This window comes from Brassica napus, chromosome C8, assembly GCF_020379485.1.
Source record: "Brassica napus cultivar Da-Ae chromosome C8, Da-Ae, whole genome shotgun sequence".
NCBI lineage: Eukaryota > Viridiplantae > Streptophyta > Magnoliopsida > Brassicales > Brassicaceae > Brassica > Brassica napus.
Genome location: NC_063451.1, coordinates 3,062,320 through 3,074,491, shown reverse-complemented (window position 1 = coordinate 3,074,491; position 12,172 = coordinate 3,062,320). Strand labels below are relative to the sequence as shown.

The following is a 12,172-nucleotide window of genomic DNA, read 5'->3' as shown; positions in this document are numbered from 1 at the left end:
CAAATTTATGTAAAACTTCGGTCAATTACAAAACTAAACTTTATCAGAGAAGACTTCTCTAGAAGTCTATTCTTATTTTTTGTTTTTTTGTTGGTTATAGAGTGCAATTTCCCTTAAAAAAACTTGGGAAAATTGCCAAAACAGAATAAAAAAACAGAATGGTTGTCCCTATGGTATAAATTCAATCTAAAGTTGTCCCTATAGTATAACTTTCTTCATAATACCTAAACTAACCTTAAACTAATCCCAAATTGTATTTAAAAAATATGGAAATCAATTTGTAAAAATGGTTGCCGAATAAAAAAGAAAAACAAAGGGAAAATTGGAAAATGGATTAAAACCATTCTGTTTTTTTTTCCCGTAACCCTAATAAAGAAAACAATCTCTCCGCCTCTCTATACGGCGACGACGAAGGCGATTCTGTCTTCTCCGGTGAAATCAACGGCGACTGCAGACGCCACCGGTGGAACCCGTTTCTTTTCCCCTACCGGTGGAACCCTTTGTCTTCTCCTACATATTGAAGGTAAACACCAACGTTCTCCATCCAATTTCAATCATAAAGTTTGTTTCTTTCTCCTTCTTGTTCTAATACTTTTCTCTGGATCTCTGGATATCTCGACAAACAAAGGCGATTTCGGAACTTCTCTTGGTCATTGGTGAAATCGAGTTTGTCTTCAACCTCCCCGCCTCTCTCTTTCTCCGACATTGCTAGCGCATAAGGTATGTTCTCAATACTTCATATGTCAAGTGGTTTGAGTTCTTCATTCGGGTTTGAAGCTAGCATTTCTCTCTTTCTTTATCCGGTTCTTTATTGCATTTCTCTGTGTTTGAGTTCTTCATTTGGGTTACTCTTTTTATATTCGTTTCTTAGGATTTTAAGTGTTGTTAACTGATTATATGAACAGATTTCGATTGTGAATTGGCTTACTTTGATTAACTGATTTCGTTTGTGAATTGATTTCGTTTATCATGGGCTGGTTTATTGATTGTGAATTGGCTTACTTTGATTAACAGATTTCTTGTGTTTGTCTCTGCTTCAATCAATTTCAGTCTTTAACTAGAATCAATTTTTTTTGTCTTTTCTAGATATGGAGTTAGAGCTACCTAAGCGAGTGTATGCAGAGGGTTTAGAACCTCAGGTGAAGAAGATCAATAACTGCTGCCGCATGGAACTTATCAGAGATCTGAAGAAAGCTATGCCTGCGGAGTACGATGATGTCAAGATAGATCCTGTTTTCAAACATATCATGGCGATTGCGGAAAATAACCTCAAGTTTTCGGGGAAATTGGTGGATAGCTTCTTGTGTAAGCAGCTGATTACCTCGAAGATGCATGAGAAGTGGTTTATATTTGCAAGGAAGCCTCTCCGGTTTTCGCTTCAGGAGTACCACACTGTGACAGGCCTCAAGATCTCGCGGGAAAGTAGCTGTGACGTAATTAAATGGAAAAGTGATGGCGGATTTTGGAGTGAACTACTAAGGACAGGTGGTAAGATCACCTTGCAGTCGATCAAAAAGGTGCATCTACAAGAAGTTCACAGCTGGTCTCGGCGTGATAGGATGAGGTTGATCTACTTGTGTGTGATAATGGGTGTGGTGATGGGGAGAGATGAGAAGGTGAACATCCCTCATATGTACATCAAGCTGGTGATGGATCTCGAGAAGCTTCGGAACTTCCATTGGGGTCTTCACTCCTACGACTTCTTACTGAGTTCCATTGAGAAGGTTAGGAAGAAGTTGGGTAAGAAGAACAGCTACATTTTCGAGGGGTTCTCCTATGCGTTCCAGATTTGGATTATGGAAGCAATTCCGGATTTTGGAGAAATATGTGGCAGCAAAGTCTCGGACAGTTTCTGCGGTCCAAGGTGTGGAAATTGGAAAGGAGTTGCAAAAGTTTCTTATGAAGACATCATTCAACTTGAGGAATCGTTTACTGAGAAGGTATGAATATTTATTGTATTCTTTTATATGGCTGTTGCATATTTTTTAAAGCTTATAATGTAATAATTGTTTTGTAGGGAGATTTGTTCTCGGTAATTTCAGTAAGTGGCAATGGTGATGTGTTGAGGGATGCTGATTATACAAGGAAGGATGAGATGGAAGATGAGCGTGTGGAGCTTCTTCTCGATAGGATTAAAAAGAACTTTGATTGGAGCAACACAGAATGGCCAGTTATAGAGGATGAAGAGACTGAGATGGAGGAAGCCGATACAGAGTCAGAAGCTGATAAGAGTGTGGATGCTACTGATATTGCAGCAGATGTGGAGACATCTTCGGTCCATGTTGCTGGAAGAGGCAAGAGAAAGATTCAGGATGAAGGAGCCGAGTCAAGAAAGAAGAAGTTGTTGTGTAAGCGAACAGCAGAAAAAAAACAGAGTATTGATCAAGAAACTAAGAGTTTCATTGAGGGTTTGGTCCACTCATCTATCAGTTCCTTGGGCGATATACTCAGAGCGCAAATGGCGAGTATGGAGAGCATGTTCAAAGAGAGGATCGGCAACATGGAGATCGAGGTTTCACAGCTCAGGGAAGCAATCAGTTTGAGGGCAGAAGGAAGCGTTCCTAAGAGCAAAACCGATGAAGCTGCGCCTAAGACCAAAACCGCTCAAGCTCCTGCAAAGAAAAAGGTCAATCAAGCTCAAGCTCAAGCTCCAGCAAAGGAAAAGGTACTTCCTAAAAGAAAGTGTAGAACTTGATGTTCTTGTATCTAGGATGCCGCGTAAGGGTGCTGGAACTAGTCTTTTGGAGTTAGGTTGTTTTTGGAACTAAACATTTTCACAGTGTAATATTATGTAAAACTTTCGGATATTGTAATAGGTTTATAAATGTGTAATATGCTTGAATGTTTGTGTAATGATAACTCCATGAATGTAATGCTTTCTTTGTGTTTTGATTGAAAGACTTCTTACATATATTTTTTTTTGGTTTTAATGAATAGGATTGGTTAAAGAATGGTATAGAAACTAACGAGTTTGATTTTGGATTGAGCACACAAGAATTAAGGGAATTGTCCCAAGATACATATGTTGATGGGTTTGATCTTTCTCAAGTGAAAGTCGAAAACTCAAAACCCTTCAACATGTCCCCACCGAAGTTAAATGATGAGGAAATAGATCGAGCCGGAGAAGCCTCAGCAGATGCGGCATTGGTGTATCTTCGTAAAGAGGATTGGGAAAAAGTTAGCACTTGGTTAATTAAATCCAAGTAAGTAAATTCTCATTTTTATATCATGTGTTTTTAAAATTTAATCAAACCATATCATTGTTTTGAACTTTTATCATTGTTTTGGTTACAGACCTCTACGGATTGGACCTTCATTGTTAGATGCTGAGATTGGTACTCGTCTTATGGATAGAACCGAGTGGCTTCACAACTCGGTAAAACCTTTATACTTTTAGCTTTCATGTGTGTTTTCCATACATGGTGTGTGTTAACATCATCGTAATATGCAGGAGATTGACGCCATGATGTACGTATACAGGGAGAGAACATCTCTGAAACGATGGAAACTTCACCGTGTCGCCTTCATGTCTGTTGTCTTCAGCAACATGATTAAAAAGGAGTATGAGAGTTTCAAGGCGGGTATAAGAAAATACAAGCTTCATGATTTGCTAGTGCAGTACGGCAAAGGGGTCCTTCCACCACATGGACAGACACAAGAGATATGGAATGTAGATGTGGATCGACTGTATGTCCCTGTTCATGTTAGCGGGAATCATTGGATCGCATTGTGTATCAGTTTCGTGACGAGGAGCATTGATGTGTTTGATTGCTCGGGCAGAAAAAGGTACAAGGAATTGGATGGGTTCGCAAATCTTGTTCCTCGTATTGTCAAGGCAGTTCAGCCACCGAGTTACCAGAAGGACTTTACGTTCGCTGCATATACGGTTCACTATGTCCCCATGGGTAAGCTGAATAAAAGTGCATGTGATTGTGGTGTCTATACAATAAAGTTCATCGAGTGCCACTCGCTTGGATTGAAGTTGTCGATGGTGAATGATGGTAACATCAAAGAAGCTCGCCACAGAATTTTGTGGGATCTATGGGAAGCGGCAAACGACCCGGAATTGGTTGAGAGGATGTCAAATTATGAACCTCCAGAGTGTCTCACTTCAACCGTAGAAGAGATTCTGTGAGAATCGATTTTTAAATGTAACTAGTTCGGCTTTTATTCTAACTTTTAGGATAAAAATGCTTAATCTAATGTGTGTTTTATTAGGAACATGAATGCTTAATCCCTCTAATGAATTGCTTTTGGGTTTATTATTCTAAGTTTTTGACAATGTGTTTAATGAGACCCAAAAAAGTCATGTCGGCGACAACAATCAACCGTAACGAGACCCTAAACAATACCCTAAATGAGACAACATTCGAAAACATAACGATACCCTAAACATACCCTAAACAGAAACCAGTCATTCAATCGAGAGTCTAAAAACACATAACGAGACCCTAAACATGCCCTACATAACGAGATCCTAAACATGCCCTACATAACGAAACCCTAAACATACCCTAACGAGAAACCAAAACAACATTAATCATGCATTCTAATAGCCGTTGTAGAAGAAATCAACCGATAAGAGTATATAAACGAATCAAATCCAATACACTAAACTTGGTTTCTTGTAAACTCGACTTTTGATCCAAATCAGCAATAAAACCCGACCCGAATTAGATCCACAAATAACCTAATACCCGACATATTTAAACCAAAAACCCGAGTTTTCCCCATTTTTTCAGAATTCTCTTCTCTGTCGAGAACATTTTTCTCTCTGAATCAATTTTCCTAAAACATGAATACTCCAAGGCGATATTCGTACGGGGTGCCATCTAGGTGCTGGTGTGGGAAGGGGGTTGTGATTTTCTATTCGAGAACAGATGAGAATCCTTACCGACGGTTCTATAGATGCGAAATTGGGTCACAGGTTCATGGTTTCGATTTGTTTAAGGATTCAAATACATAATAGTTATCTGTTCATATCGAAACTCTGTTTTGTTAAAGGCGTTGGTCATGGCTTTGATATCTTTTGTCTGAATCGATTTTTGATTAAGAGAGACGAACACGCTGTCCTGACTTTATTTTTCTTCTATGTAGCGAAAAAATGAAACCCATTTATTTAAGTGGGTTGATGAAGCTTTGGTTGATGAGTTTCAAAAGCTAGATGCAGAGCAAGGGAGAATAACAGAAGCAATTGAAGATCTGAAAACGAGTATGAAAGAGACAGTTGAAGAAGAAGTAAGGAAGCAAAAAAATTCCCTTGAATTAGGTTGTTTAGGAATCATTCTACTGTGTTTTGGTAAAGTCAAGAATGAATGAAACCAGTCTACTGGTTCTTAGTATTTTGCTTCAATCTCTTTTGTTCTTACAATGACTATGTCACATTTTATGGTTCTTACTATGGCTTTGTTTTGGTTCATTTTCGAGGGGTTTTCTCAAATCGAGTACAATGAAACTGAGAAAGAATGATGATGGCAATGTATAACAATGAAACTTAGAAGAATGATGCCAATGCTTAACAATGAAAATGAGAAAAAATCCAAACGAAATTTATCCAATTGAAAAGAGAACCTATAGTGTTTAGAAGAAAAAAACCGTACAAAGCAACCTGTGAAATTTATCCAAATGATGAGAATGCACTTTGAAATAAGCTCGCCTAGCTCGCCATCTACCGCCACTTGCAAACTTGAACAGAGCAACCTGTGACACAAAGAACCATACATCAAACACATAAACCAAGCTATAAAAACACATAAATTTACCGCCTATATAACCTCACCCCTTACCATTTGTGACTGACTATATTGGTACTTGACAAGTTGCTCTGTTGTGCCCACTAATACCACATCTACTACACTTCCGAGGCTGCTTTCTTCGTGATATTTGCGATGACCGAATTTTGTCTTCCGCAGTTTCATATCTGCGTTTTCTTTTTCTTCCAACTGATCTTCTTGTCTGTGGTGGTAAAACAATGACTTTCTTAACATCTTCTGGTATAGACCAAGCATCCTCAGGAACATCAATAGGATTTATGCTTTCTTCATAAGCTTCTCTCCAAGCTCCTGTAGTATACATCAAATCAGTCAATGTGTGTGGCTCTCTTCCAACATGAAAACCAGCTTTAATTGCGTGCCTACAAGGGATCTTCATAAGGGTGTACTTTCCACATGAACAAGTCCTTCTATCCAAATCAACTAAGCAGTCGAATTTATCACCTCTAACAAGCAATCGACCAGCACTGACAGGGTAAACTACAAATGTGGCGCCTTTCCCGATTCTCCTCTCTATTTTTTTCTCTACATCTTTAGTCAGAGGATGTTTATGCTTTGAAATCAGTTTCTTACGCTCATAAAACCATTGTGTTAACATTTCCCTGATACTGTCTAACAAAGGGATGACTGGATACTCTCTCGGTGAACGCAAAGCAGAGTTGATAGATTCAGCAGGATTGGTTGTCCTTATGTCGTATCTGTATCCAGGGAATTGACATCTAGCCCATTTTTGCACATCAGCTTCCCTAAGATAATCTCCAATTGCCGGACTGATATTACACACAGTAGCAAATGTCTTCTCAAACTCAGAAACTCGATAAGCCTTGGACGCCTTTGAAACCAACCCAGCAAGTCCTTTCCCATGGAAATATGTGACCACATTATTCAACAAATGATGAATACAAATCCCGTGTCTGGCTGATGGATACACGTTTTCAATTGCCTTAGCGATAGACCCATGTCTGTCTGAAATAAAAGCCAAATCATGATCATCTGCAATGACAACCTTAAGTTGTCTCATAAACCATTCCCAAGAACGCTCATTCTCTGAGTCGACTATTCCAAACGCAATAGGATACAAATTTGAATTTCCGTCTAAAGCCGTAGCAACCAGTAAAACTCCTTTGTATTTATTCTTCAAAAAGGTCCCATCGATCACAATAACCCGCCTCATGACTCTGTTAAATCCTCTTATCGATTGCCCAAATGCAATAAATAGGTAACGAAAGTTCTCATTTCCGTCAATCTCATAGGATGTGTGTGTACCTGGATTAGCCTCTCTCAGCATGTGCAAGTATTTTGGTATTTTCCCATAACTTCTCTCTGGAATACCTCTAACTGCACTGATCGCATATTCACGCGCATCCCATGCTAAAGATTTTGATATCTCGCATCCATGATCACTACGCATAATCTGTATGATATCATTACATTTCGGCCCTTCCTTGACGCCTACATACTTATGCATAATCAGACTGCCTATTGTTTTTGCTGAAGCAGTCTTACCCGCTTTGGTTTTGCTTGAAGGTGCGCATGTATGTTTACCGACATACTTCTTGATCATGAAATATGATGAATCCTTCAGACACTCTGCTCGAACACCCCAATTGCATGCATTATCTGCACATCTAACATACCAAAGTTGTCTATCCGTTTTGATAACCTGGTAGTCAAAGTTATGCTTCATTGCACACATCTCGAAAGTCGCCTTCAACAAAGTTTTGTTCTCAAAAAATTGTCCGACCTTAACAACATGGAGCAGAGAAAACTTTGACATTTTATGTATGTTCTCTTTTTCAGAGATCATGGTATCAGCATCATAGTCCCCATCCTCATCAACTGCGACTCCTTTCCGCTTTTCATTCTTCTTATTCCCCTGCCTCTCAGCATACACAGGAGCTGATTCGTCCCCATTGTCAAACGAGTTTCCTTTCTCTTCATGAGTACATGGATCAGCTGGCGGTTTGTTAAGATCAAAGGCTTCTTTATTCGGATTCTCAGCCTTGGCTTTACATGTTACACACAATCGAGTAGAAGCACTCTTTTGAACAAATCGAACAAAATTATGAAGCTGACGATCGTTTGCAATGATCACAGGTGGACATCCTGAAGTATTGATCAACTCAGCAGGTAGATAACTTAACTCCAAATCGGCTATGATTTCTTCTTCCATACCAAAATCCTCCAAAATCATCCTTTTTAATTCATCTAAAGTACAATTTGATTCCACTAACAATAGCCTACCCCCTTTGCCATCAGCCTCAAAAATCCATCCCGTAGTTGCACCTAATTCCCAAAGACCACATGTTGTATAGATATGCATCTAATCTAGAACAAAAGTTTCTGAAAATCAAAAGAGAAACTATGAAAAAATCATAGATTCATGAAGAAGAAAGGCAAAATCATTTTTTTAAAAAAAAATTGACAAAGAAAATCGAGCAGAACCATTTTAGGAAGTTAGAATATTTTTAGAATATTTTGTTAACTGACTTTCCTTTATTTTCGCCAAAAACAGGTGATTTTATTAGTAGAAGACACCTTCTACAATGCGTAGAACCATGAAAATAATAAGGAATGTAATTTCTACCTTCTTTAGACGTTTGTGTAGTTTTCAGATTTCACGTTCGATAAATGTTAGAATACTTGTTAAAAGTAGAAACTGCATTTTTCAGAAACGTAGATATCTTTACAATTAGTAGAATTCGCATTCCCCATATTTAGATATTGAATCAAAAGTAGATTTTACGTTCCAAAACAAGTAGATGTACGTGTTTATTCTGGATTTTGCATTCTACTAACCCAATTTCCGTAGAAGACGATTTCTACTTTTAGTAGAACGTAAATTGGAAATTTTATTTATTAAGTTTTTGAAAAAATAAAAAATATGTCCTTCTGTATATTGGTGTTCCATTAATAGTTTATATTTTTAATAATTTTTTTGATTCATAAAACTATTTATTTTATTAAGTTTCAGAAATAAAAGGGTAAAAGAGAGATAAAATGGACAAAGTTGAATTTATACCATAGGGACAACCATTCTGTTTTTTTATTCTGTTTTGGCAATTTTCCCAAAAAACTTTATGCCTACACTTTATGAGAAAATGATTAGACTCATACACAAGGCTGTCAAGAACAGAATCTCTTCTCTTATGTACAGACCTGATCACAAATTGGAGAGCTTGTTAAGACGTTGGTTTCCATAATTATTTCTCTTCTCATTATAGCTTATCGTAGGTTTTTTATATCTCTCATTCTTTTGTAAAGGGTTTCCCACTTTTGATTGATGAATAAATTTGAAATTTCATAAAAAAAAAAACTTTATGTCTAAGGTGTTCAACCTATTTAAATATATTGCTAGTATAGTATATTGGCTGGTAAATTAGGGTACTTAGTTGGTTAAAATAAAAAACTGATTTAGTATAGTTTAATCCAAAATAAAATTAGTCAGTTTTACATATTTAAATTTATTCATAATTATAGAAAGTATACCACTGAGTAAGAGTCATATGGTAGATAGATATGGTTGGCATTTCACACAAAATCGGAAATACACGGTTAAATCGGGATATCAGATAGAACGAGTTTATTCAGACAAGGAAAAACCACCAATACTGATTGGACCCACAGTTGACGTATTAAAGGCTTTTTGCTGGAAAATACGGTGCCCACCAAAAATAAAACATTTTTTATGGCAATTGGTGTCAGGATGTATATCAGTTAGGAAAAATCTGCAATCGAGATGGATACAAGGGGACATATGTTGTGCAAGATGCAGAGCCGATGAAGAATCGATAAACCATGTATTTTTTGAGAGTCCTCCAGCACTTCAGGTTTGGGCCCTTTCTACGATACCTTCAAATCCAGCCATTTTCCCAACAAATTCCCTCTTTACAAACATGGATCATCTCTTTTGGCGAGTTCTCCCATAGATGGATGATCATCGGTTTGCATGGATTCTATGGTATATTTGGAAAGGACGGAATAACAAAGTCTTAAGTAATCTGGACATTGATCCCATGGACACACTTAAATTGGCAGAAACAGAATCTACACTTTGGACTGAGGCACATATATTGGACACACAGAGGACAACACCACACATAGAGGCAGTGACCCTACCCTCAATACCAGGAATATGGTGTTTCACAGATGGTTCTTGGAAAGAAAATGATATTTTCTCTGGACAAGGTTGGTTCAGTACTCTAGCGGGTTTTGATGGGTTGATGGGGGCGAGGAATGTTAGGGCTAGTCTCTCCCCTCTTCATGCGGAGATGGAAGCGCTACTATGGGCAGTGGAATGTATGAGGAACTTACGACAGTTTCAGGTTAGGTTTGCAAAGGATTGTTCTCAATTGGTGAAGATAGTTTCAGAACCAGAAGAATGACCAGCTTTTGCAAGCTATTTAGAAGATATCAAGACCTTGAAAGGAAGTTTTTTCAGATCAGAGATTATTTATGTACCAAGAACGCAAAACTCAAAGACGGATAGCCTAGCACCCACACTACAAGAAAACAGCGGTATTCTGACGGATATTTCGACGGAAAATGAAATGCTCGGAATATCCCGAGGAATTTCCGAGAAAATTCCGAGGAAATACAAAATTTGGTTTCCTCGGAATTTCCTCGGAATATACCGACGGAATTCCGAGGAAATATCAATCCGTCGGAATATTCCGAGGAAATTTCGAGGAAAAATGTGTTCCTTGGAAAAAATCGATGAATTCCGAGGAAATATTATAGCCGTTGGAGAGCCGTTGGGGGATTTTACAAAATTCCGAGGAAATTCCGACGAACTAGCCGTTGGCGTCGGAATTCCGTCGGAATTTCCTCGGTCTGTCGGCAGGATTTAAACTATAAATACAAGCAGTCCTCTTCCTTTTCATTCACTCCATATCTTCATCCTCCCTCTTACTCTATTTACACACGAATTTGATTCATAAAAAATATGTCTTCTTCAAATTATTTTTGTTCTTGGATCGATCGACCTCATTTGGATCCAAACACGAGATTGCTTACGGAAGAATACCAACGAGGTATAACCGAATTCATGGGGTTAGTTCACCGAGAACCGGAAGCAAAAACATGTATGTTAAGATGTCCTTGCTCTAATTGTAAAAATAGAAAGGTTATTAAAGAGTGGGATGTTTGGACTCATCTATATTTGAGTGGGTTTACACGAAGTTACAAAATTTGGTATCATCATGGGGAAACTGATTATGAACATGGTAGTACTAGCGAACCTCAGCCAGCGGTTAGATTAGAAGAACCAATTAGAACGGATGTAGATTATGGTGTAGGTACTGAGGAGATGGTAAATGATCATTTTAGAGGGGAAGATTTACCCAATGCACATGCTAGTAGATTTTATGATATGTTGGATGCTGGAAAGCAACCATTGTACGAAGGTTGCAGAGATGGTCATTCAGCTTTATCATCTGCTACAAGAATGATGGGCATTAAAACAGATTATAATTTGGCTGAAGACTGTGTGGATGCGATTGCTGATTTTGTAAAAGGTATTCTACCCGAGGATAATGTAGCTCCTGGTTCATACTACGAGGTTCAGAAACTCGTAGCTGGTCTTGGTTTATCGTATCAGGTAATAGATGTATGCAGCGACAACTGCATGATTTATTGGAGGGCGGATGGACAGCGGGTTACATGCAAATTTTGTGGAAAGCCTCGTTATAAAGATACGAGTGGAAGAGTTCCAGTGCCATATAAAAGGATGTGGTATTTACCTTTGACGGAAAGGTTGCAGAGGTTGTATCTGTCTGAACGCACAGCGCAACCAATGAGATGGCATGCGGAGCACTCAACAGATGGTGAGATCAGACATCCTTCAGATGCAAAAGCGTGGAAGCATTTCCAATCAAAGTATCCCGACTTTGCGTATGAGAGAAGAAATGTCTACCTTGGATTATGTACTGATGGTTTCAGTCCGTTTGGCAAGAGTGGAAGACAGTATTCTCTATGGCCCATCATTCTTACACCATACAACCTACCCCCAAACTTGTGCTTGCGACGAGAGTTTTTGTTTCTCTCGATTCTCGTTCCCGGACCAGAGCATCCTAAGAGATCACTTGATGTGTTTCTTCAGCCACTAATATATGAGTTGCAACAACTATGGGCTCAAGGTGCTGAAACATACGATGTTTCGTGTAAAGAAAACTTTCAAATGCGGGCAGTACTAATGTGGACAATAAGTGATTTTCCAGCATATGGTATGTTGTCTGGATGGACAACGCATGGAAGGCTATCATGTCCATATTGTCAAGATAACACTGATGCTTTCCAACTAAAAAACGGAAGGAAAACGTGTTGGTTTGACTGTCACAGGAGATTCCTACCACCTGATCATCCATATCGTAGGAGTAGGAATTTGTTTACGAAGAACAAGA

General features: G+C 38.4%; 3 protein-coding genes across 3 annotated transcripts; 2 read left to right on the top strand and 1 right to left on the bottom strand.

Annotated features, from left to right (window-relative positions):
- The first annotated feature begins 116 nt into the window (after positions 1 to 116).
- On the top strand, positions 117 to 2,909 carry LOC106423800. The gene is made up of 4 exons (XM_013864561.3): positions 117 to 523; positions 629 to 720; positions 1,087 to 1,940; positions 2,018 to 2,909. Exons 3-4 carry the CDS (start codon positions 1,089 to 1,091, stop codon positions 2,693 to 2,695), a joined length of 1,530 nt encoding a protein of 509 aa, XP_013720015.1. The 5' UTR covers positions 117 to 523; positions 629 to 720; positions 1,087 to 1,088; the 3' UTR covers positions 2,696 to 2,909.
- A 73-nt stretch (positions 2,910 to 2,982) lies between these two features.
- LOC111215290 lies at positions 2,983 to 4,265 on the top strand. The gene is made up of 3 exons (XM_022718736.2): positions 2,983 to 3,203; positions 3,295 to 3,376; positions 3,452 to 4,265. The coding sequence occupies exons 1-3, from the start codon at positions 3,079 to 3,081 to the stop codon at positions 4,133 to 4,135; spliced, it is 891 nt and encodes a 296-aa protein (XP_022574457.1). The 5' UTR covers positions 2,983 to 3,078; the 3' UTR covers positions 4,136 to 4,265.
- A 1,267-nt stretch (positions 4,266 to 5,532) lies between these two features.
- On the bottom strand, positions 5,533 to 8,841 carry LOC106395818. The gene is made up of 2 exons (XM_048765675.1): positions 5,787 to 8,841; positions 5,533 to 5,700 (listed from the first exon to the last, which is right to left on the bottom strand). The coding sequence occupies exon 1, from the start codon at positions 8,092 to 8,094 to the stop codon at positions 5,800 to 5,802; it is 2,295 nt and encodes a 764-aa protein (XP_048621632.1). The 5' UTR covers positions 8,095 to 8,841; the 3' UTR covers positions 5,533 to 5,700; positions 5,787 to 5,799.
- Between the last annotated feature and the right edge of the window lie 3,331 nt (positions 8,842 to 12,172).

What these genes read in the sequence shown, in the direction of transcription:
- LOC106423800 (XM_013864561.3), top strand. Translation starts at nt 1,089, where the DNA reads ATGGAGTTAGAGCTACCTAAGCGAGTGTATGCAGAGGGTTTAGAACCT. An exon ending in AGGAATCGTTTACTGAGAAG is followed by an intron (nt 1,941 to 2,017) that starts GTATGAATATTT and finishes ATTGTTTTGTAG; the next exon opens with GGAGATTTGTTCTCGGTAAT.
- LOC111215290 (XM_022718736.2), top strand. Translation starts at nt 3,079, where the DNA reads ATGTCCCCACCGAAGTTAAATGATGAGGAAATAGATCGAGCCGGAGAA. An exon ending in ACTTGGTTAATTAAATCCAA is followed by an intron (nt 3,204 to 3,294) that starts GTAAGTAAATTC and finishes TTTTGGTTACAG; the next exon opens with ACCTCTACGGATTGGACCTT. An exon ending in CCGAGTGGCTTCACAACTCG is followed by an intron (nt 3,377 to 3,451) that starts GTAAAACCTTTA and finishes CGTAATATGCAG; the next exon opens with GAGATTGACGCCATGATGTA.
- LOC106395818 (XM_048765675.1), bottom strand. Translation starts at nt 8,094, where the DNA reads ATGCATATCTATACAACATGTGGTCTTTGGGAATTAGGTGCAACTACG.